The sequence below is a fragment of the Pan troglodytes genome, chromosome 20, assembly GCF_028858775.2.
Source record: "Pan troglodytes isolate AG18354 chromosome 20, NHGRI_mPanTro3-v2.0_pri, whole genome shotgun sequence".
NCBI lineage: Eukaryota > Metazoa > Chordata > Mammalia > Primates > Hominidae > Pan > Pan troglodytes.
In genome coordinates this window covers 53,403,824-53,428,251 of record NC_072418.2, presented here as the reverse complement: position 1 = coordinate 53,428,251, position 24,428 = coordinate 53,403,824, and the positions used below count along the sequence as shown (strand labels likewise).

Genomic DNA, 24,428 nt, shown 5'->3' with positions numbered 1-24,428 from the left:
CCCAGGATGCAGAGGTGGTAGTGAGCCGAGATCGTGCCACTGCACTCCAGCCTGGCGACAAAGCAAGAATCCGTCTCGAAAAAAAAAAGGCGGCGTGCGGTGGCTCGCACCTGTAATCCCAGCACTTTGGGAGGCCAAGGCAGGTGGATCGCTTGAGCTCAGGAGTTTGAAACCAGCCTGGGCAACATAGCAAGACCCCATCTCTACTAAAAATACAAAAATTAGCCAGGTGTGGTGGCACGCACCTGTAGTCCCAGATCCCTGGGAGGCTGAGGTGGGAAGATTGCATGAGGCCAGGAGGCAGAGGCTGCAGTGAGCTGTGATTTTGCCACTGGACTCCAGCCTAGGTGGCAGAGCGAGACTCTGTCTCAAAAAAAAAAAAAAAAAAAAAAAAAAAAACAAAGCAAGACAAAACCCAAACTAACCAAATAAATACCCCGGCCATAGTGCATTATCAAGGCAAATACCAAGAATAGCTTTTAAATTACCCACTAGTTCGCATTTTCCAGGCGGCTGATCCCTCCAGAGGCATGAAACATGGGGCTTTTGATTGGACAGACTTTTCCCAGTTAGAGCCCTTTAAGGAAGAAAACGGTGGGAGGGCCGGGCGCGGTGGCTCGCGCCTGTAATCTCACCACTTCGGGAGGCCGAGGCGGTTGGATCACCTGAGGTCAGGAATTGGAAACTAGCCTGGCCAACATGGCGAAACCCCGTCTCTACCAAAAATACAAAAATTATCTGGGAGTGGTAGTGCGTGCCTGTAGTACTAGCTACTCAGGAGGCTGAGGCAGGAGAATCACTTGAACCCGGAGGCAGAGGTTGCAGTGAGCTGAGATTGTGCCACTGCACTCCAGCCTGGGCAACAGAGAGAGACTCCATCTAAAAAAACAAAAAAGAAAGAAAGAAAGAAAATGGCGGAAGGAAGGATCTGTAGAGGGGAATCTAGGAGCTGACCTCTCTTGAGGTCAACTGGGACATCCCCCAGCCGCGGGTCTGCGACCAGCAGCCAGGGGGTCCTCTGGATAGGAGGGAGCAGTGCGCCCTCTGCCGTCCGTTCCCGGGCTGCTGAGACTTCGTGTCTAACTGCGGCCTCCCTGGCTCTCATTCCAGCTGAGTTATCCTCTTCATTCCCTCAGCAGCGCCATCTCGGGGCCCACATAATCCTTGTCACCACTCCGAGCCTCAGTTTCTACCCTTTTCAAATAGGATTTCCCATACTTTGTCAGTTTCTTCTTAACTTTTTCTCATGATGACTCACAGCACACTTACAGAAAAGAACAGTCGGCCGGGCGCGGTGGCTCACACCTGTTAAAGTTAAATTGACAAAGGCATAGAATTGCTTGGCGTCCTGCAAAGCCACATGGCCCCTGAGCCTCGGGACAGGCCCGGGACGGGCTGGGTGGGAGTATCAGTCCCACATCTCTGTTGAGCAGCCTGCGAGGCCTGAGAGGCACAAGACCCGCGTTCTCCCCTCCACGAATGACGCTAAGGCGTTGAGTCACCTCTCTGAGCCTGCCTTCTCGTCTAGAAAATAGACCAATTATTTCTACAGCTCAGCGAGGGTGGGCGGGAGAATGTCAGCCGGGCCCCCAGCATTGCTCCAAGCCCTTTACAGGGTCAGTGAATTTCAGCCTCACGACAGCCCCCTGAGTAGGTCCTATTCTTCTTATGTTACAGATGAGGAAACTGAGGCATAGGAGAATTAAGACACTTGCAAACGGTCCTGGTCCCATGGTTAGTAACGGAGCTGGGACTCGGCCCCGGCAGGCTGGCTGCAGAACTTGGTTTTTTCAACGCGATTCCTAACGCTTCCTAATTCGTAGCTATCCCTGGCGCTGCACCCTGGTGACTCAGTCTCAGAACTGCCACTGAGTCCCAGTCTACATCCCCACAGCCCAGCCTGGCTCTGGCCTTGTCCTTGCTCTGGCCTTGTCCTTGCTCATCTGGAAGCCCCAGCTTCTTCCTAGCCTCCCAGATGTAGCCTGTACCCACACACCCCTGCCACCACACCCAGCTGGAGTTGCCACACCAACTCCTCCTAGGGGACACCTTTCTGCAAGCCACCCTGTCCCCATCTCAGATCAGGATGAGTATGCCTGGCGCTCCCAGCTACACCAAGCTCAGGGGCACCCTCTACTGGGCACCAGAAGCTACCCCAGCCCCTTCCTTCCCACCCTTCCAGAAACTTGCCCTGCCTTTAAGTAGTCACAGACAGATGTGCTTGCCCTGTGCCAGGCGCTCTTCTCCATGGCTTACAGATATCGAGACAGTTTAATCCTCACAAGGATGCCATGGTCTCGTCACCACCCCGAGGCGAGCCTAGGAGCTGAGCTGAGACCCGTGCATCCTTCTCCCTGCATGGGCTGTTCCTCCTGTGTCTGAACAGCCCCGGCTAATCCATCTGCAGCATTCAGTGCAGCCCTGATTTATTGAGCACCTAGTGTGTGCCAGGCACCACCCGAGGCCCAGAGAGCAGGACATACAGAGATCCCTGCCCTCTCGACACTGCGTGCAGAAAGAGGTCGTTCAGAAAGTCGGCAAGTCTCATCCGGGCACAGTGGCTCACGCCTGTAATCCCAGCACTTCGGGAGGCTGAGGCGGGTGCTCACTTGAGGTCAGGAGCTTGAGACCAGCCTGACCAACGTAGTGAAACCCCATCTCTACTAAAAATACAAAAATTAGCCAGGTGTGGTGATGTGTTACTGTAATCCCAGATACTCGGGAGGGTGAGGCAGGAGAATCGCTTGAACCTGGGAGGCGAAGGTTGCAGTGAGCTGAGATCATGCCATTGCACTCCAGCCTGGGCAACAGAGCGAGACTCCATCACAAAAAAAAAAAAGGAAGGTAAACAAGTCCAGTAGCAGCGTGCACGAGCTGGCGGGGGGCTGCTGAGCTGAACATAGTGAGGGGAGGCCAGGGAAGGCTGCCCAGGAAGCGGTGTAGGCCCATGGCCTGTGCCTCAGCTTAACCCCACTCTCCCACCCCACCCGCAGGTGCCTTAGGCAAAGTCCTGCTGCCTTGCTTGGTCTTGCACATGCCTCTGATATAGATCTCATCCCCTTGTTGTTTACACCCAGGTTCAGATGCCTCTCTGGGCTCCTGGTGGTGGGGAAGGGTCGGGGGCGGGTAGCCATCCAGCCAGACTTTCCACCCAGGCCAGGGCCTGGTCCCAGAAGGGCTCAGGAGGCCACTCCCAGGAGGATGAATGGGAGGAGGGACGTCTAGGCCTGAGCCGGGTCAGTGTGAGAATCAGGGGCCCACAACGGCCCCTGCAGTGCTGCCAGTCATGGCATCAGGGAAGTCCCTGCTGGAGAGGGAGGCACAAGTTCCTTGTCTCAGGGACAAGCAAGAAATATGAGAAGTCATCATAAAGACAGTTCATGTGACAAATAACAGTTTTTAAAATCTGAATGTAAAAAAATTAACACACACACACAAGCAACAGTAAGCTTGCTAAACTTTTGTGATTGACTCATTATATTCAAAACATAAAAACAGGCCGAGTGCAGTGGTTCACGTCTGTAATCCCAGCACTCTGGGAGGCAGAGGCAGGCAGATCACCTGAGGTCAGGAGTTGGAGACCAGCCTGGCCAACTTGGTGAAACCTTGTCTCTACTAAAATACAAAAATTAGCCTGGTGTGGTTGTTTGCACCTGTAATCCCAGCTACTCAGGAGGCTAAGGTGGGAGAATCACTTGAACCCAGGAGGCGGAGGCTGCAGTGAGCTGAAATCATGCCACTGCACTCCAGCCTGAGCAATAGAGCAAGATCCTGTCTTAAAAATAAATAAATAAATAAATAAATAAATAAATAAATAAATAAATAAATAGGCCGGGCGTGGTGGGTCACGCCTGTAATCCCAGCACTTTGGGAGGCCAAGGCGGGCAGATCATGAGGTCAGGAGATCGAGACCATCCTGGCTAACACAGTGAAACCCTGTCTCTACTAAAAATACAAACAATTAGCTGGGTGTGGTGGCACGCACCTGTAATCCCAGCTACTCGGAAGGCTGAGGCAGGAGAATCACTTGAACCCGGGAGGCAGAGGTTGCAGTGAGCTGAGATCGCTGCACTCCAGCCTGGTGACAGAGCAAGAGTGTCTCAAATAAATAAATAAATATAAATAAATACAATTTATAATGTTAAGATGAACAGTTCACTTAATTGTTTTCTTACCACAGTTACATTTTTAATACGGAATTTCTTCACAATTTATTTTCTTAAAAACCCCAACAGATCTCAGTGGGATTTTTTTCAGCTTTAGTAATATTTACCTACCACAACCAAAGTGGAAAGTCCCCTACACAGGCCAAGTTGCAGGATAAAAGGAAAGTCCCCATCGGGGTTAGAAGGCAGTCATTGATGGGGGCCACGTCCCTTTGCTGAATTCACATCTGCATCATTGAGATCTGTCCCAGAGCCCAGCATAGGTGGAGGTGGGCTCAGCAGATGGGGGCTGAAGATCCAGGGAACTTGGAAGTGTGGGCAGCTATGTGGCTGTCAGAGGTGGCCCCAGGCCTAGGTCCTCTACTGTAGGACAAAATGTCAACATCTTCGTCAGGCTAAAGATGTTAGGGTGAGGGGGCAGGGGGATTTACCTGCTTCAAGAACCAATCCCCACCTTGCCCATCCTACTCTGTGTCAGGGCCGTGAGGGTGATGACACTCACAACTTCAGAGGTGATCTGGTCTAGGGTGTTTCAAATCAGGCCTTGGAGGGGCCCCAGGCCTGCCTCCCCCTGCAACCATGGCAGCCTCCACGATCTGTGTACACCTTTGCTGGTTAAATGATTGTTTGCATAATTGTTTTGTTTAGTGTCTCTCTTCTTCTCTGAGGCCAGGATCTAGGAAGACAGGGCTTTGTCTGTCTTGTCCACAGCTGGATCCCCAGAGCCCAGTATGACACTTGACACATAGCAGCTCTCAAAAAATAACCTGTCAAATGAGTGAAACAATACATGGTAATGTAAGAATGAATGGGCCCCACAGCTCAAAAAGCATTGTGAAGCCCACAGACAGCCCAACTGTTTCAGTTTAGGGTGGGTAGGTGTGGTGGAGACTCCCATGTCTGTGCTCAGGAAAAGGAGACGTTGAGTCTTGGTTCTGCAACTTTGGAGCCTGTGAGACTGGGGACAAGTGACTTTACTTCTCTGAACCTTCATTTTCTCAGCTATGAACCACCAGATATGAAGGGAGCAGGGGTATGTGCTTGATAACCCCCATGTGACAGAATTTCCACAAAGATTAAATGAGATCATACCTCAGAGCATTTAGCACAGCTCTGGCAATAATCGGCACTTAACAGATTATGATTCCCCCCCTTTTACCTTATTGGGAAGCTGACCAGGATGTCTCTTTGTTTTAGAGTCAGAGATGAGATCAGCTTTGCATTATTTGGGAGGAGAAGAGAAGAATTAACTAGTCTTTGGTCTTTGTATTATTTGGGAGGAGAAGAGAAGAATGAACTGGTCTTTGGTCTTTGTATTATTTGGGAGGAGAAGAGAAGAATTAACTGGTCTTTGGTCTGTGTATCATTTGGGAGGAGAAGAGAAGAATTAACTGGCTTTGGTCTTTAGGTATGCATGTTAAATTTTAAGGGTAACCACTAAATAAAGAGAAAATACATAAATTCTAAAACAGTAGAGAGAAGAAATGGAATCATAAGAAATTCAATCAATACAAAGAAGACAGGAAAGGGGAAAGAATAAGCTACAAAAATCAGGACAATTAAAAAGCACAAAATAACATTATAGGAAGAATTTCAAATATATTAGTAATTATAGTAAATGTAAATGAGCTAAACTTCCAGTTAAAAGACAAGGATTTCAGACTGACTTAAAATCGAAAGACATACCTAAAACATGAGGACAGAACTCATGAAAGTAAAAATGATGACAAACACAAGAAAGGTGATGTAGCTTTAATGATCTCAGACGTGCACACGAAGGTAAAAAGCAGAATAGGTTGGAACCAGAACACCAATGCTTTTCCGTTCCCAAGTTCTGTCATATTGATGTCAACATGATTTTGACATGTTGGCATTATCACCCAGGCCAAAAAGCATGAGGGAAATAGGGACCAGCACAACCAGGGTGTTCCCCAGTAAGAGCCTTAGACACTCAAGTCTGTTTACTCAGCAGACCTTGGCCGAAGTCTGTCACGAACTTGGCCTTGCATAGCGTGCTGGGAATGCAGAAGTCGCCCCAACACAATCTCTACTCACACCAACTCACAGCCTAGACAAGGAGACAGATGTGTGAAACCAAATTATAGTCACTGCGATAGGGATCTAATAAGAGAGTGTGTGTGTGTGACTGATGAGGGACCAGGGGTCAAAAAGGGCTTTTCCAAGGAAGGCAATTGGAATTTTCCAGAGAACAAGGAGGAGGACAGTATAGAAAAGGGGCAGAGCCTGTGCAGAGGCAGAGAGGCTGGACAGAGTGTGGCAAGCAGAGGGAACCCTATGCATCTCTCTTCTCCCTACTATGGCTAGAGTCAAGGAGAGGGCAGCAAGGCAGGTTCTGAAGGGCCTCTGACACTTTGTCGAGGGTGATAGCCATGGGAGGCTGGGAGTGGGGATGTGGCAAGGTCTGAACTGCATTTCCGGTCATTCTGACAGCCAGTGTAGAGGAAAGATGCTGAGGGAGAAACTGGAAGCCCAGAGACAGGACCAGTGTTTTGTTTTTTTGTTTTTGTTTTTGTTGAAACAGAGTCTCACTGTCACCCAGGCTGGAGTGCAGTGGTGCAATTTCAGCTCACTGCAACCTCCGCCTCCCGGGTTCAAGCGATTCTCCTGCCTCAGCCTCCCAAGTAGCTGGGACTACAGGAGTGTGCCACCACGCCAGGGTAAATTTTGGTGGGTGGTGTTGTTGTTTTAGTAGAGACGAGGTTTCACTATGTTGGCCAGGCTGGTCTCGAACTCCTGAGCTCAAGCAGTCCTCCCGCCTTGGCCTCCCAAAGTGCTGGGATTACAGGCGTGAGCCACTGTGGCTGGCCAGGACCAGTGTTAATGATCATTATCCACTGAATTAACAGTGAAAACATATCTATTACTGCATGCCCGCCGTGTCCCACACATTCATCGTCTCATCCCAAGCGCTCACTGTCTTGTCCAAGCGTCACAGTAACTCCATGCTACCTGGGAGGAAAGTGGGCTCAGAGAGGTGAGGACACTTGCCCGAGGCCACCAGGGAGTTCAGGCTGGTCAGCAGCCAAGCCAGGATTCAAACCCAGCCTCAACCATCCCCCACGAGGCTGCTCAGCAGGCATTCTGCAGAGAAGAGAGAATAGACTGGAATTCTGTTCAAAATAAAGAGACTCCCTATTTAAAGCAGCCCGATGCCACATGTTTCAACAAAACCAGGCTTCCCTTTGCAGCAACACCCCCATTCCACTCAGTTCTCAACTGCATTATTAAAGTGATTGGCGGGGGGACCCCACCCCCTCCCTTTGGGAGTGTCCCTTCATCTCCCTTCACACCCCCTTCCCTCTGCAGCTGGGTCACTGCGTGCTGAGCGCCGAGCAGCCTCAGGCTGTCCGCCTGTGGCCACGCTGTTGTCACGGTCCTCTGTCCAGAGGCACCAAGGAGACTTGGAAAACAGACACTGTGGGCAGGAGCCCCAGGTGCACGCTCCCCGGGACCGGCAACCCTGCTGAGTCACTTGACTTCACCGAGCCTTGGTCTGTCTCTGAAATGGCGTGTGATGCTCACCTCCGGAGCTGCCGGGGGAGTCAGCAGGAGCCTGGGGTGCCGCAGAGGCTCCGGGAGCTGCAGGCAGGAGGTGGGCATGGAGGGGGCTGAGGCCCAGGGCTCAAACCCTGGCTGTGCCACTTCCTGGTCGTGTGGCCTCGCTGAGCCATCTTCCTTCTCTGAAAAGTGAGCCAAGGCTGGGCACGGTGGCTCATGCCTGTAATCCCAGGACTTTGAGAGTTCGAGGCAGGTGGATCACCTGAGGTCGGGAGTTCGAGACCAGCCTGACCAACATAGAGAGACCTCCCCCCACTCCCCGTTTCTACTAAAAATACAAAAAATTAGCCGTGCATGGTGGCACATGCCTGTAGTCCCAGCTACTCGGGAGGCTGAGGCAGGAGAATCGCTTGAACCTGGGAGACGGAGGTTGCAGTGAGCCAAGATGGCGCCACTGCCCTCCAGCCTGGGTGAAAACAGCGAAACTCCGTCTCAAAAAAAAAAAACAAAAAAGGAGCCTAGCAACACGTGCCCTGCAGGGCATCATCGCCTGTGCCCAGCACACGCCTCCAGGTGCCAAGCCCTGAGCGGAGTGAGTCTCACCTCAAGCCTTCAGAGCAGCTCGCAAGGCTGACGTTGTGAGGTCCTTTCAGACAACGGCCCCTCTCCACCTCTGCACCTGCAGGCCTGCTGTATCTCCATTCAATCAATAAGCAATGGGGGAATGAGTGGAGACCTTTGGGCTGGGTTCAAGAGGGTGAGCAGGAGCTTTCCCGGTGGATGAAAGGGAAGGGTGTCCTGAGCAGAGGGAATAGCATGTGCAAAGGTGGAGTGCCCGGCGAGAGGGTCCAAGGACTGATCCTGGCTAATGTGTATCCGAGTGAGGGCTGCGAGTGAGGGGCCATGCAGAGGGGAGTGGGGAGAAAGGCAGATGCTCAGGCAGGGCTTCCAATACAGGCTGAACTTCCCGAGGGCACTGGGGAGCCCCGGAGGCGTCTAGAGGAGGGCAGAGGCAGGGTCAGCTCTGGCATAGCAGGACCCCAGAGATGGACTGGAGGGCAGAGACTGAAGGCCAGGCAGGAGGCTGCGGCGGGCCCAGGGAGAGAGGATGAGGCGGGGCTGGGCTGTGGGGATGGGGAGGAAATGGGGGAGTTCGCTGCAAGGCATTAAAAGGCATGAAGCCGCCTGGCCCTGCTGGCCGACCCAGGGGCAAGGCCGCAGCCCCGCTTTGGACGGGGAGGGTGAGCTAGGGGGGCCCCACTGAGAAAAGGGACCCTGAAGGGAGGGAGGGGAGGGTGGGGCACAGAGTGTTTGCTGGGAATGAAGGGGGCCCCAGGCCATCTCAGTGTAACCCAGAGAGGGGGAAAGTTCCAGGGGGCTCTTGACAGCACATGGACCAGCAATACCTTTGTTCTTTGTGTATTTATTATTATTATTATCGAGACGATTCTCACTCTGTTGCCCAGGCTGGAGTGCACTGGCAGTCTCAGCTCACTGCAACCTCCTCCTCCCAAGTTCATGCAATTCTGCCTCAGGCTCCTGAGTAGCTGGGATTACAGGCGTGCATCATCACGCCCAGCTAATTTTTGTGTTTTTAGTAGAGACGGGGTTTCACCACATTGGCCAGGCTGGTCTTGAACTCCTGACCTCAAGTGATCCACCCGCCTCGGCCTCCCAAAGTGCTGGGATTACAGGCATGAGCCACCGCGCCCGGCCTCTTGGTCCAGGCTTTCTTTTAAAGTCCGCCTCATTCTCTGCCTAGCGATCAGTGATGACCGGGTCCTCCTCCTGTTGCTATTATTGATGTTATTATTATTAATAGAAATAGCAACCGAGCGCCTGCTTTGTCGATCACCAGCATTTCCCAGGGAGGTGATAAGCGGCGTTTGGTGAGAAGGGTCCCATGTGTATTATGTTTGGGAAAACTAGAGTTGAGCAAAACAAAGCCGCTGTCTCCCACTGGGCTTCACAGAGCTTCGACACGCCAGGTGCACTGGAGTCTCGGGGAGGGAGTGTGCAGGCTCCTAATGCATTGAAATGAGAGAGTGTTTTTTTGCTGTTGGTGTTTAGCGTCCCGGGGAACAAGCTCTGAGAACCGGCTCTGAGAAGCTCCAGGTTGGGTTCTTCCCCAGATACTCTCTCCGAGGAAGAAATGCAAGCTCTGGGGGGTCCCCTGGCAGAGGGGGGAGTTTTAGAGCTCCAGCCCAGTCAGGCCAGAGACATTCTCAAGCCCCTGCTTCTCCTGCCCTGGACAGGCGATGCCCACAGCCCCCAGCCTCATGCCCAGGCACAGTCGCATCTCCGGCTGGGTGCAGAGACCCCAGGCCGGCTTGGGACCCAAATGACCCTCAGGACCCGCACCTGCAGAGGCATTCCTGCTGTACTCCGCCATTCTCCCTGCCCCACAAGGCCTGCCCGAGCCCATCCTCAGGCTGTGTCCTGCAGGCTGAGCCCCCACCAGCTCCCTGCAAACACATTCACACCCTCCTGCCTGTGAAATAGCATTCACGGAGGTCTCATTCAGTTCTGAAAGCTAGCCATGTTCACTCTGGGAAGTTAGACAAGGCAGAAGCCTATTAAGAAAAAAATCGGCCGGGCGCAATGGCTCACGCCCGTCATCCCAGCACTTGGGGAGGGCGAGACGAGTGGATCACTTGAGGTCAGGAGTTCGAGACCAACCTGGCTAGCATGGCGAAATGCTGTCTCTACTAAAAATACAAAAATTAGCTGGGCGTGGTGGTGCACACCTGTAATCCCAGCTTCTCGGGAGGCTGAGGCAGGAGAATTGCTTGAACCCAGAAGGCAGAGGTTGCAGTGAGCTGAGATCGCACCACTGCAGTCTAGCCTGGGCGACAGAGTGAAATTCCATCTGAAAAAAAGAAAAGAAGAAATCAAGCACAGACATAGTGACTCACACCTGTAATCCCGGCACTTTGGGAGGCTGAGGCGAGAGGACTGCTCAGGGCCAGGAGTTTGAGACCAGGCTGGGCAACACAGCAAGACCCCATCTCTACAAAATTTTAAACTTAGCAAGGCATGGTGGTGTGTGCCTTTAGTCCAAGCTACTTGGGAGACTGAGGTGGGAGAATCACTGGGACCCAGGAGGTTGAGGCTGCAATGAGTTATGATCACAGCACTGCACTTCAGCCAGAGTGACAGAGGGAGGCCCTGTCAGAAAGAAAGAGAGAGAGAGGGCCAGGCACGGTGGCTCACGCCTGTAATCCCAGCACTTTGGGAGGCCGAGGCAGGCAGATCACAAGGTCAGGAGATGGAGACCATCCTGGCTAACACGGTGAAACCCCGTCTCTACTAAAAATACAAAAAATTAGCCGGGTGTGGTGGTGCGTGCCTGTAGTCCCAGCTACTCCAGAGGCTGAGGCAGGAAAATCATTTGAACCCAGAAGGCGGAGCTTGCAGTGAGCCGAGATCGTGCCACCACACTCTAGCCTGGGCAACAGAGCGAGACTCAAAAAAAAAAAAAGAAGAAAAGAAAGAGAGAGAAAGAGGGAGGGAGGGAAAGAGACAGAGAGAAAGGAGAAAGAAAAGGAAAGATTACCCTGTCAATTACAGATCAATGTCCATACATAGGTATAGCCGTGGGCCAGTACTCTAGAGAGCCGTTCATATCATGTCTTTGAAGCACTTTTCATGATGTAAGAAAATACTCACAATGTTATTAAGGGGAAATGCAGGACCCAGGCAAGTACATTGTATCATCAAAAATTGTGAAAAAGCAAGCCACAATGAATGGCTCATGCCTGTAATCCCAGCACTTTGGGACGCTGAGATGGGTGGATCATTTGAGGTCAGAAATTCAAGACCACCTGGCCAACATGGTGAAAACCCCTCTCTACTAAAAAAAAAAAAACCGCCGGGGGTGGTGGCTCACGCCTGTAATCCCAGCACTTTGGGAGGCTGAGGCGGGCAGATCACGAGGTCAGGAGATCGAGACCATCCTGGCTAACATGGTGAAACCCCATCTCTACTAAAAATGCAAAAAATTAGCCGGGCGTGGTGGCGTGCGCCTGTAGTCCCAACTACTTGGGAGGCTGAGGCCGGAGAATGGCGTGAACCCAGGAGGCGGAGCTTGCAGTAAGCCGAGATTGCGCCACTGCACTCCAGCCTGGGTGACAGAGCAAGACTCTCTCAAAAAAAAAAAAAAAAATACAAAAATACAAAAATTAGCCAGGCGTAGTGGCGTGTGCCTGTAATCCCAGCTACTCATGAGGCTGAGGCAAGAGAATTGCATGAACCCGGGAGGCAGAGGTTGTAGTAAGCCAAGATTGTGCCAATGCACTCCATCCTGGGCAACAGAGTGAGACTCTATCTCAAAAAAAAAAAAAAACAAGTAAAAGATAATGAAAAAATATATCCCTGCATAATATGCACAGAAAAAATTGGAAGGATGTGCCAAATGATTAACATAAATTAACTCTGGGTAGATGTATTTTGGCCAATTTTTATTTTCTTCTCATACACTTTTTCCTAAATGAGTATATATTACTTTTTAAAAATGTTTTTTATTTTAGAAACACGGTTTCACCTTATTGCCTAGGCTAGTCTGGAACTCCTGACCTCAAGTCATCTGCCTGCCTCGGCCTCCCAAAGTGCTGGGATTACAGGCGTAAGCCACTGCGCCTATCCTTCGTCTATCCTTTTCACTCTGAGGCCGTGGAGTCCTTCATTGCGCAAGACGCCCTGTGGTTGGGACCCAGTCCCTGCCCTCCCTGGAGGCACCTGGACTCTGGGCTCCGGGGCACCCAGCCCCAGGGATCCCTGACCAGACTGGGGTGGGTAGACGGGACCAGGACATCCTCCTGTGTAAGTGACCCTGCAACTAGGTGTTGAAGGACAGATTGGGGGAGGTATCCAGGAAAAAAGCAGGAAAGGTGTTCCTGGCAGAGGGAAACACAGGTGCAAAGGCCAGAGGCAAGAGTGTGTCTGCTGGGCTCAGGGACTTGCCAGAACAGGAGGTGGGGGAAACAAGTAGGGGAGGAAGGAGAAGGTGGTGCCAGGCGGATGAGCTGCTCCAGGGCAGAGACTGTGTCTTATGGGCTCTCACTGTCATTGTCGCCTTGGTGGCAGCACAGTGCGTCATGGGAGAGTCTTATGCTGGGACTGACGGGCAGTCCTGGGAGGATTGTGAAGGGCCCAGGGGAGGGACAGGGGATCTGTGGGTATAAACAGACTTTTATTTTATTTTATTTTTGAGACTGAGTTTCTCTCTTGTTACCCAGGCTGGAGTACAATGGCGCTATCTCAGCTCACCGCAACCTCGCCTCCTGGGTTCAAACGATTCTCCTGCCTCAGCCTCTCGAATAGCTGGGATTACAGGCATGCGCCCTGCCTAATCAGACCTTTCTAGGGCCTGGTGGGAGAGGCAGAGGGCTGAGGTGCAGCTGGGGCCGTTGGCATGGAGAGGAGAGGCTGGAACAGGGAGTCGGAGGACAGGGGGCCAGGATGGGGGCGGCCCTGATTTTCTGCGGGAAAGGATGCAGTCAGACAGTTCTTGCCGGGGAGGGTGGCTCACGCGTGTAATCCCGGCACTTTGGGAGGCCGAGTTGGGCAGATCACCTGAGGTCAGGAGTTCAAGACCAGCCTGGCCAACATGATAAAACCCCATCTGTACTAAAAAAAAAAAAAAAATACAAAAATTAGCCGGGTGTGGTGGAGGACACCTGTAATCCTAGCTACTTGGGAGGCTGAGGCAGGAGAATCACTTGAACCCGGGAGGTGGAGGTTGCAGTGAGCCAAGATTACTCCATTGCACTCCAGCCTGGGCAACAAGAGCAAAACTCCCTCTCAAAAAAAAAAAAAAAGTACGGTTCTTGGCCCTAAGAGCCGCCTTTCAGTGGACGGCTCAGGGCTGTAATCCCAAGGGCATGGTACAAGTTTCTCAACGCCAACGATAACGATAACAATGAGAATGACGACGTGCTGAGCACCCCTGAACACTGGGACCTCATCTCCTCTCCCTCACCCTCTGAAGTGCTTTTCATCATCCCCCTCGTGGTAAGAGTGGGCCCAGAGGTACAGAGAGCTCAAGTGACAGGCCCTACAACCAGGACGGGGGAGGCGGGATTTGAACAGGGCTCTGCTCTTCACACTACACCCGTGACCTCTGTTTCCGTGTCTGTCCACGGGGAACGGCGATGGGTGGGTGTGAGGTGGCCGAGCGAGACGGGGAGGGGCGCAGGCTCCAGCCAGCCCTGCCCAGCTCTGCCATGGAGCAAGCCACTTCTTTAGGCTCCTGTTTCCTCCTTTCTAAAACGGGGCGATCACAGTCCTTGTTCATAGGGCTGCTGGATGGACAAAAGGTGACTGTGTCTGCAGAGCGCCCCTGAGTGCCGAGTAAACCCGCAGCATCTCACAGGGCAGCCGCCAGCATCGGGGCTGCTGGCTGGGCTCGGGGACTGCGTGTGTTGCTACTGAGAGGCGCCCTGGACGCCCTGGGTGTAAAACACATGTTGGGTTTCCTTGGATTTCGAAGCTCCACCATAAAGAGTGTAAAATGGCTCAATCGCAAGTTTGCATCTGATGACAGGTTCAAATGAGAGTATTTTGGACCTGCTGAGCTAAATGAATATATTAGTAAAGTTGATTTCACCTGTTTGGTTTTTTGTTTATTATTATTTCAATGTGGCTTCTAGGAAATTTAAAATTGCACATGTGGGCTGGGTGTGGTGGCTCACACCTATAATCCCAGCACTTTGGGAGGCTGAGACGGGAGGATCGCTTGAGGCCAGGAGTTTGAGACCAGCCTGGGCAACATAGGGAGACCCCATCTCTACAAAAAATTAAAATAAAATTAGCCAGGCGTGCTGGCATGTGCCTATAGTCCCAGCTACTCAGGAGGCTGAGGCGAGCAGATCACTTGAGCCCAGACGGTCAAGGCTGCAGTGAGCCGAGACTGTGCCACTGCACTCCAGCCTGGGTGACACAGCAAGACTCTGTCTTAAAACAAAACAAACAAACATTACACACGTGTTCACATTCTATTTCTATTGGACAGCACCGACATACATTATTATTATTTTATGACTCTGCCTATGCCACAGATACTACCATTTCTTAACGCTGTTTGCCTCTCAGGTATATCTGGGTTTGGTTTGGTTTTTATTCCTGCTTACTATAAAAGTAATTTTTGCTCATTGAGGAAAAAATATCACACAAGAATAAAAATTGTCCATAATTCCCAACAGATAAAGTTCACTACTAAGAAAAGCTTGGAGTATGTCCTTCCAGTTTTTCTTTTTGTTTTTTTTTTTTTTTTAATACAGAGTCTCACTCTGTCACCCAGGCTGGAGTGCAACTGGGCGATCTTGGCTCACTGCAACCTCCGCCTCCCGGGTTCAAGAGATTCTCCTGCCTCAGCCTCCAAAGTAGCTGGGATTACGGGCACCTGCCGCCATGCCTGACTAATTTTTTGTATTTTTAGTAGAGATGGGGTTTCGCCATGTTGGCCAAGCTGGTCTCGAAATCCTGACCCAGGTGATCCACCTGCCTTGGCCTCTCAGAGTGCTAGGATTACAGGCATGAGCCGCCATGCCCGGCCTCTTTTTTCTTTTTAAGATGGAGTCTCACTGTGTCGCCCAGGCCAGAGTGCAGTGGCGCGATCTTGGCTCACTGCAACCTCCGCCTCCCTCTTGCCTCAGTCTCCCGAGTAACTGGGATTACAGGCACCCACCACCACCCCCAGCTAATTTTTGTATTTTTAGTAGAGATGGAGTTTTATCATGTTGGCCAGGCTGGTCTCAAACTCCCAACCTCAACTGATCTGCCCGCCTCGGCCTACCTAAGTGCTGGGATTACAGGTGTGAGCCACCACGCCCGGCCTCTTTTTCTCTTTTTTCTTTTGGTGCATATACTCTGATACCTAATTCTTCAGCTTCTTTGTGATGACACAGGATGCATCTGAGGTTCTCAGTTTCCTCCGTTAATACTGTAACACCGCATTCCCCCAGTGTCCGTCCCCTTCTCCCTGGCACACACCACTATCTGGGCTTTGCAGATATGATCCAATGGCTGTGTGGCCTTCTGGGCCTCAGTGCACCCGGCGTGGTCATCAGTAGTGAGGACCCTGTGAGATCCTGCCTCCCGTGCTCTGACCCAGCACTGCCCCTCCTGTGGACCCCAGCCCCAGCCCTGAGAGGCAGCAGCCAGGGTCAGAGGTCAAGAGCCAGGACTCTGGAACCAGAGGGCCTGGATCCAGTCCCAACTCTGCTGTCCACTTCTGTGTGACCTTGGGCAAGTCACTGCACCTCCCTGGGCCTAATTCATCATCCTTCGTGTGAAACTCTTGCGGTCTGATGCGTTTTGACATTCCGATATTAGAAACATAGTAATAGATAGTATAGGTTTTATAATATCTTAGTGGTCGTGAAACATGGGAATTTCTAGAATGAAATGTTTGGATAGTCACAAGTGGGATCAATAAAAGCTTTACTTTCATGTGGCTGGGTGAGGTGGCTCACACCGGTAATCCCAGCACTTTGGAAGGCCAAGGCGGGTGGATCACCTGAGGCCAGGAGTTCGAGACCAGCCTGGACAACATGGCAAAACCCTGTCTCTACTAAAAATACAAAAAATTAGCCAAGCGTGTTGATGCGTGCCTGTAATCCCAGCTACTTGTGAGGCTGAGGCAGGAGAATCACTTGAACCCGGCAGGCGGAGGTTGCAGTGAGCCGAGATCACGCCTCTGCACTCCAGGCTGGGCGACAGAGCGAGACTCCATCTCAAAATAAATAAATAAATAAATAAATAAATAAATAAAATAGCTTCACATGAGTTCTGATCGGGTTTTGCCGCCAAGTGGGATTTGGTGTCAAAGTTTGGAAAAATCTGATTGTTAGGGCCTTAAGAATTTTGGAATTGCAGGTATCGAATAAGGACTGGTAATAGTGCCCATCTCACAGGGCAGTTTGGAGGATTAAAAGAGTTATCACCCACAAAATGTTTAGAACAGTGTCTGGCACCAAAGATGTGTTCAATGTGTCTTAGTTGCTGGTATTAGTATTTTCATTTTGTGTATTTATTTATTTATTTTGGGGACGGGATCTCCCTCTGTCGCACAGGCTGGAGCGCAGTGGCACGATCACAGTTCACTGCAGCCTGGGCCTCCTGGGCTCAGGCGATCCTCCCATCTTAGCCTTCTGAGTGGCTGGGACCACAGGTGCATGCCATCACACAGGGCTAAGTTTCGTATTTGTCTGTGGAGACAGGGGTCTTGCTTTGTTGACCAGGATTGTCTTCAATTCCTGAGCTCAAGTGATCCTCCCACCTCGGCCTCCCAAAGTGCTGGGATTACTGCTGTGAGCCACCATGCCCAGCCTTATTTTTTTCATTTTTAAAACTATGTATAGTGGCCGGGCACGGTGGTTCACGCCTGTAATTTCCCAGCACTTTGGGAGGCCAAGGCAGGCAGATCACTTCAGATTGGGAGTTCAAGAACAGTCTGGCCAACATGGGGAAACCCCGTCTCTACTAAAAATACAAAATTGGCTGGGCACGGTGGCTCACGCCTGTAATCCCAGCACTTTGGGAGGCCGAGGCGGGTGGATCACGAGGTCAGGAGTTCAAGACCAGCCTGGCCAACATGGTGAAACCCCATCTCTACTAAAAATACAAAAATTAGCCAGGCGTGGTGGCACGCCCCTGTAATTCCAGCTACTTGGGAGACTGAGGCAGGAGAATCGCTAGAACCTGGAAGGCGGAGGTTACAGTGAGCCGAGATTGTGCAACTGCACTCCAGCCTGGGTGACAGAGCAAGACTCTGTCTCAAAAATAAAATAAAATAAAATAATGTATCACTGGCATGGAATAAAATATCCTCATTTTAAGTGTAGTTTGGGGAGTCCTAACAGTTGCTTTCCGTCCTGTAACCACCACACCAATGTAGCACCTTTCAATCACCCCAGAAAGCTCTCTCATGCCCTTCCCTGTCTGCCCCAGATACCTCACCCGCCCACACACGCAGAGACGCCCACTTACAACACCCAGAGCATGGTGTGGACGGATCCACCGCACCAGCTCCTTTGTGTTCGGCGTCTTTTGCTCAGTGTAACCCCCTAGAGATTCATCCAGAGGGTCATCAGTAGCCAGGTCCCTTTCATGGCTGAGCTGAGAGATTCATCCAGGGGGTCACAGTAGCCAGGTCCCTTTCATGGCTGAGCCGCAGCATCCTTTACATGGCCACACCTCGCAGTGTTTGTCCATTCACCTGCTGAGGAACATTTGGGATGTCTCCAGCTTAGGCAGTCCTGAGAAAAAAATGCTGTGAACACCCACACAGAAGCCGTTGCGTGGACATCTGCCTTCATTTCTCTTGAGGAAATACCCAGGAATGGAACAGCCGGGTCGGATGGCCACTCCAGTTTTAACTTTTTTTTCAAAAGTTTTTTCCTCTTCAATCCCAAAATTCTTGGTTTTATATTTCTTTTTAAATTCTTTTTGTAGAGACAGGGAGGGTCTCCCAGTGTTGCCCAGACTGGTCTCAAGCTTCTGGGCTCAGGTGATCCTCTCACCTTGGCCTCCCAAAGCACTGGGATTACAGGCATAAGCCACTGTGCCTGGCCCCCAAAATTCTTTTTTTTTTTTTTTTTTTTCGAGACGGAGTCTGACTCTGTCACCCAGGCTGGAGTGTGGTGACACAATCTCAGCTCACTGCAACCTCTGCCTCCCAGGTTCAAGCGATTCTTCTGCCTCAGCCTCCCAAGTAGCTGGGATTACAGGCATGTGCCACCATGCCTGGCTAATTTTTGTATTTTTAGTAGAGACGGGGTTTCACCATGTTGGCCAGGCTGGTCTCGAACTCCTGACCTCAGGTGATCCACCCACTGCAGCCTCCCAAAGTGCTGGCATTAAAGGCGTTAGCCACCATGCCTGGCTAATTTTTGTATTTTTAGTAGAGACGGGGTTTCACCATGTTGGCCAGGCTGGTCTCAAACTCCTGACCTCAGGTGATCCACCCACTGCAGCCTCCCAAAGTGCTGGCATTACAGGCGTTAGCCACCATGCCTGGCCGTCCCCAAAATTCTTGAATCCAGTTTTAACTTTCTAAGTATCTTTTTTTCTCTTTTTTTCATTTTCTTGTTTGTTCATTTTTCTTTTCTTTTCTTTTTTTTTTTTTTTTTTTGACAGGGTATTACTTCATTGCCCAGGCTGGAGTGCAGTGGCGTGATCAGGGCTCACTGCAGCCTTCACTTTCCAGGCTCACGCAATCCTCCCACCTCAGCCTCCCTAGTAGCTGGGACAACAGGCACATGCCACCATGCCTGGCTAATTTATTTTATTTTATTTTATTTTTGTAGAGATGGGGTCTATGTTCTGATGCCCAGTCTGATCTTAATCTCCTGGGTTCAAGTGATCTGCCCACCTCAGCCTCCCAAAGTGCTGGGATTACAGGCATGAGCCACCCCTGTGCTTGGTCCCCCAAAATTCTTGAATCCAGTTTTTTTGTTTGTTTCTACATGGAGTCTTGCTCTGTTGCCCAGGCAGGAGTGCAGTGGCACTATCTCGACTCACTGCAAACTCCGCCTCCTGGGTTCAAGTGATTCTCGTGCCTCAGCCTCCCGAGTAGCTGGGATTACACGCACCACCACACCTGGCTAATTTTTGTATTTTTAGTAGAGACAGGGTTTCACCATGTTGGCCAGGCTGGTCTCAAACTCCTGACCTCAAGTGATCCACCTGCCTCGGCCTCCCAAAGTGCTGAGATTACAGGCGTGAGCCACCACACCCAGCCTTGACTCCAGTTTTAACTTTATAAGAAACTCATCAAACCATGTTGCAATATAGGTCGTACCGTCACAGCACAGCACGGGAGATCCAGCCACACGGCCCCACCTGCGCCCGGGACCTTGGTGATCCCCCCACGGTCCCCGTCAGTATCTCCGTGACTGATCCGTGTCTCCCTCTCCCCAGGTGATCCGGACGGACACGTTCAAGCACCTGCGGCACCTGGAGATTCTGCAGCTGAGCAAGAACCTGGTGCGCAAGATCGAGGTGGGCGCCTTCAACGGGCTGCCCAGCCTCAACACGCTGGAGCTTTTTGACAACCGGCTGACCACGGTGCCCACGCAGGCCTTCGAGTACCTGTCCAAGCTGCGGGAGCTCTGGCTGCGGAACAACCCCATCGAGAGCATCCCCTCCTACGCCTTCAACCGCGTGCCCTCGCTGCGGCGCCTGGACCTGGGCGAGCTCAAGCGGCTGGAGTACATCTCGGAGGCGGCCTTCGAGGGGCTGGTCAACCTGCGCTACCTCAACCTGGGCATGTGCAACCTCAAGGACATCCCCAACCTGACGGCCCTGGTGCGCCTGGAGGAGCTGGAGCTGTCGGGCAACCGGCTGGACCTGATCCGCCCGGGCTCCTTCCAGGGTCTCACCAGCCTGCGCAAGCTGTGGCTCATGCACGCCCAGGTAGCCACTATCGAGCGCAACGCCTTCGACGACCTCAAGTCGCTGGAGGAGCTCAACCTGTCCCACAACAACCTGATGTCGCTGCCCCACGACCTCTTCACGCCCCTGCACCGCCTCGAGCGCGTGCACCTCAACCACAACCCCTGGCATTGCAACTGCGACGTGCTCTGGCTGAGCTGGTGGCTCAAGGAGACGGTGCCCAGCAACACGACCTGCTGCGCCCGCTGTCATGCGCCCGCCGGCCTCAAGGGGCGCTACATTGGGGAGCTGGACCAGTCGCATTTCACCTGCTATGCGCCCGTCATCGTGGAGCCGCCCACGGACCTCAACGTCACCGAGGGCATGGCTGCCGAGCTCAAATGCCGCACGGGCACCTCCATGACCTCCGTCAACTGGCTGACGCCCAACGGCACCCTCATGACCCACGGCTCCTACCGCGTGCGCATCTCCGTCCTGCATGACGGCACGCTTAACTTCACCAACGTCACCGTGCAGGACACGGGCCAGTACACGTGCATGGTGACGAACTCAGCCGGCAACACCACCGCCTCGGCCACGCTCAACGTCTCGGCCGTGGACCCCGTGGCGGCCGGGGGCACCGGCAGCGGCGGGGGCGGCCCTGGGGGCAGTGGTGGTGTTGGAGGGGGCAGTGGCGGCTACACCTACTTCACCACGGTGACCGTGGAGACCCTGGAGACGCAGCCCGGAGAGGAGGCCCTGCAGCCGCGGGGGACGGAGAAGGAACCGCCAGGGCCCACGACAGACGGTGTCTGGGGTGGGGGCCGGCCTGGGGACGCGGCCGGCCCTGCCTCGTCTTCTACCACGGCACCCGCCCCGCGCTCCTCGCGGCCCACGGAGAAGGCGTTCACGGTGCCCATCACGGATGTGACGGAGAACGCCCTCAAGGACCTGGACGACGTCATGAAGACCACCAAAATCATCATCGGCTGCTTCGTGGCCATCACGTTCATGGCCGCGGTGATGCTCGTGGCCTTCTACAAGCTGCGCAAGCAGCACCAGCTCCACAAGCACCACGGGCCCACGCGCACCGTGGAGATCATCAACGTGGAGGACGAGCTGCCCGCCGCCTCGGCCGTGTCCGTGGCCGCCGCGGCCGCCGTGGCCAGTGGGGGTGGTGTGGGCGGGGACAGCCACCTGGCCCTGCCCGCCCTGGAGCGAGACCACCTCAACCACCACCACTACGTGGCTGCCGCCTTCAAGGCGCACTACAGCAGCAACCCCAGCGGCGGGGGCTGCGGGGGCAAAGGCCCGCCTGGCCTCAACTCCATCCACGAACCTCTGCTCTTCAAGAGCGGCTCCAAGGAGAACGTGCAAGAGACGCAGATCTGAGGCGGCAGGGCCGGGCGGGCGAGGGGCGTGGAGCCCCCCACCCAGGTCCCAGCCCGGGCGCAGCCTGACCGGGACCCCTTCCTCCCACAGCCCAGCCCACCTTCTGGGACCACGCAGGGAATTGGGGAGAGGTGGCTTCCAGCCCCCTCTGGGGCTCGGACCCCCAGTGAGGACAGGGTGGGGCTCCAGGAGCGGAGTCTCCGGGATCCTCGCCTCACCCCCGCCAATCCCCGGTGACGGGAGGGGACGTGGGACCCAGGAGAAGTGGCCTGAGTTCTCCGCGTTTCCTCCTCGCTCTCCCACCAAGCGTTCCGGGCCCGCCGCCTTCCAGGGGAGAGAGGAGCTTTCTCCAGGGGTGTCCTTTCCCCTCGGCCCCAAACACCTTCCTTTTACGGTTCAGTTTTTGCAGTTTGACGCCCGTCCCTCCCTCCCACTCCTCCGCCCTCAAAACTGAAGAGATGGGCACGTCACCAGAGCTCCCGTCCCAGCGCCCGGCTCTGCTCCCGGCCGGCGGTCCCTGTCGTCGGCGCGGGGGGGAGCCTCCACCCGCCCCAGCCCCACCTGCCCCACAGACACTTTTGATACTGAAGGGAGGTTTGCGTCAACGACTACCTGCTCTGTAATTACTTTAAAAAAAAAACATGGAAAAAGTAAAAAAATATTTTTTTTGGTCATGAAAGCACGGAGGAGAGAAAACAAAGTGAATGTGGGTGGGGGCGGAAGGAGAGGCTGGAGAGCCAGCCTCGCAGCTCCGTCGGGAGGGTGGGCACGGGGCACCTCCGGGTGGTCTTAGGCCCCTCAGCCTTCACCCTGGAGACCCCAGAGAAGGTCTGATTCCCTCTCTTCCTAAACTCCTCCCCCAGCACCGCCACACCACACCCAAACCCAGGTGGAGACTTAGAACAAAGGAAATCTATCGTCCCACAGTTCTGGAGGCTGGAGGGAGGGCCACGCTCTCTCTGAAACCTGGGGGTACCTCAGGGGAGCTTCCTGCCTCGCCAGCTTCTGGCGGCCCCAGGCTGTCCTGGCTGGTGGCTGTATCACATCACCCCAGTCTTCCAGTGCCTGCCCCTGTAGCCTCTCATCTCTTCCCTCTCTGTGCGTCCGTCTGTGTCCAACTCCCCCTCTTTTATTTATTTATTTTTTAATTGAGATGGAGTTTTATTATTGTCGCCCAGGCTGGAGTGCAATGGTGTGATCTCAGCTCACTGCAACCTCTGCTTCCCAGCTTCAAGCGATTCTCCTGCCTCAGCCTCCCAAGTAACTGGGATCACAGGCATGCGCCACCAGGCCTGGCTAATTTTTGTATTTTTAGTAGAGATGGGGTTTCACCACATTGGCCAGGCTGGTTTCGAACTCCTAACCTCAGGTGATCCACTCACCTCAGCCTCTCAAAGTGCTCGGATTACAGGCATGAGCCACCATGCCTGACCGTTTTCTTTGTTTGTTTCTTTGTTTTTGAGACAGAGTCTTGCTCTGTTGTCCAGGCTGGAGTGCAGTGGCACAATTTCAGCTCACTGAAGCCTCTGCCTCCCAGGTTCAAGCGAATCTCCTCCCTCAGCCCCCTGAGTAGCTAGGATTACACGCGACTACCACCACACCCAGCTAATTTTTGTATTTTTAGTAGAGACGGGGTTTCACCATGTTGGCCAGGCTGGTCTCGAACTTCTGACCTCAAGTGATCCACCTGCCTCAGCCTCCCAAAGTGCTGGGACTATAGGCGTGAGCCACTGCAGCCTGCCTAACCTCCCCTCTTACAAGGACAGAGGTCAGACTGGACCAGGAGCCTCCACCTCCAGTATAACCTCAGCTCCATCCTTGGCAAAAACCCAATTCCCAAATAAGGTCCCATTCTGAGGCCCTGGAGGTCAGGACTTCTGCGCTTCCCTTTCTGGGTGACAATTCAACCCACAACAGGGCCCAATCCAGAGTGTGTGTCTCCACTGCAGACCCCCTCAAGGCTGCTCCAGAGGAGGGGGTGCTGAAGGGGAGGGAGGCCATGTGGGAGGCTGGGGCTGCGGCCTCTGGGGCACAGCAGCTGTATTTCTGGCCGGTTCAGTGGGAGGCTGGAGGGCCGGATCGGGTGGGCCTGGGGCGGCAGGGGCACCACAGTGCCACCCAGAAGGGCAGGAACAGAGCCCTGGGAGGGCAGGGAGCAAGCCCCGAGCGGGCCTGGTTGGGGGGTTGCTGGCACAGTGGGCAGCTGTTGGGTGGGTTGGGGGAGGGGGTGATGATGTCTCTTGGGGGGTCAAGGTGCCTGAGTTGCAGCCCCTGGAGGGCTGGGGCTGGCCAGGGCTGCCATCTCACACTGCTGGGGGAGGCAGAGGGAGTGACAGAGCCATGCAGGGCCTTCCAGTGCTTTCCCACGCTGAGGTGGCTTCGGGGACACAGCCCTGAGGACACACAGGCCTGCGCCCAGCCCCCTTCTCCCCTCGTAGTGGCCCAGGCTGTACCCCGTACACGGCAGCTATGGGCACTATGGGGACACTCAGGCCCCAGCAGGAGTCAGAAGGTAGAGATGGCGGGAGGCCCCCCACTTCCATGAGGTGCCTGGCCCCTGCCCCCTTCCTGGCTCTGTCTACACCCAGGCATCTTATCTCTCCCACACCCGGGGCTCCTGGCTCTGGAAGCCAATTCCTCCCTTATCAGCAGCGGCAGCCTTTGGGTGCCACGTCGGGGTCTTGGCCCCTCTCTGTCTGCCTGCGTCTGTCTCCTCTCTCCTCCTGTCAACTTGGGGCTCTCGCCACCCAGTGCCCGCCCCCCCCCCCCAACCCCATGCTCCCGTTCACGCTCTCTTTCTCTCCAGCCTCCTTCCAGTGCCAATCCTGGTTGCCATGGAAACACTGCAGCGGGTACCAGGTGGTGGCTGGGGGCAGGGAGCCTGCGCTGCCGCAGCCTGCGCCATTTCCGGTGCCAGGCACCCTCAAGGCACAGAGGCTGGGGCTCATGTTGGGGACACTTGGCCTCTCCAGGCCT

General features: G+C 53.7%; 1 protein-coding gene across 4 annotated transcripts in view; it reads left to right on the top strand.

Moving 5' to 3' along the window:
* LRRC4B (leucine rich repeat containing 4B) overlaps positions 1-22,134 on the top strand; it is a 51,882-nt gene extending 29,748 nt beyond the window's left edge. For all 4 annotated transcript variants that reach the window (XM_016936660.3, XM_016936659.3, XM_016936661.3 and 1 more), the window contains one exon: positions 19,608-22,134. In XM_016936660.3, the coding sequence (XP_016792149.1) occupies positions 19,608-21,452 (1,845 nt within the window). In that variant the 3' untranslated portion in view covers positions 21,453-22,134. The remainder of the gene's footprint in view (positions 1-19,607) is intronic.
* The last annotated feature ends 2,294 nt before the right edge of the window (positions 22,135-24,428 follow it).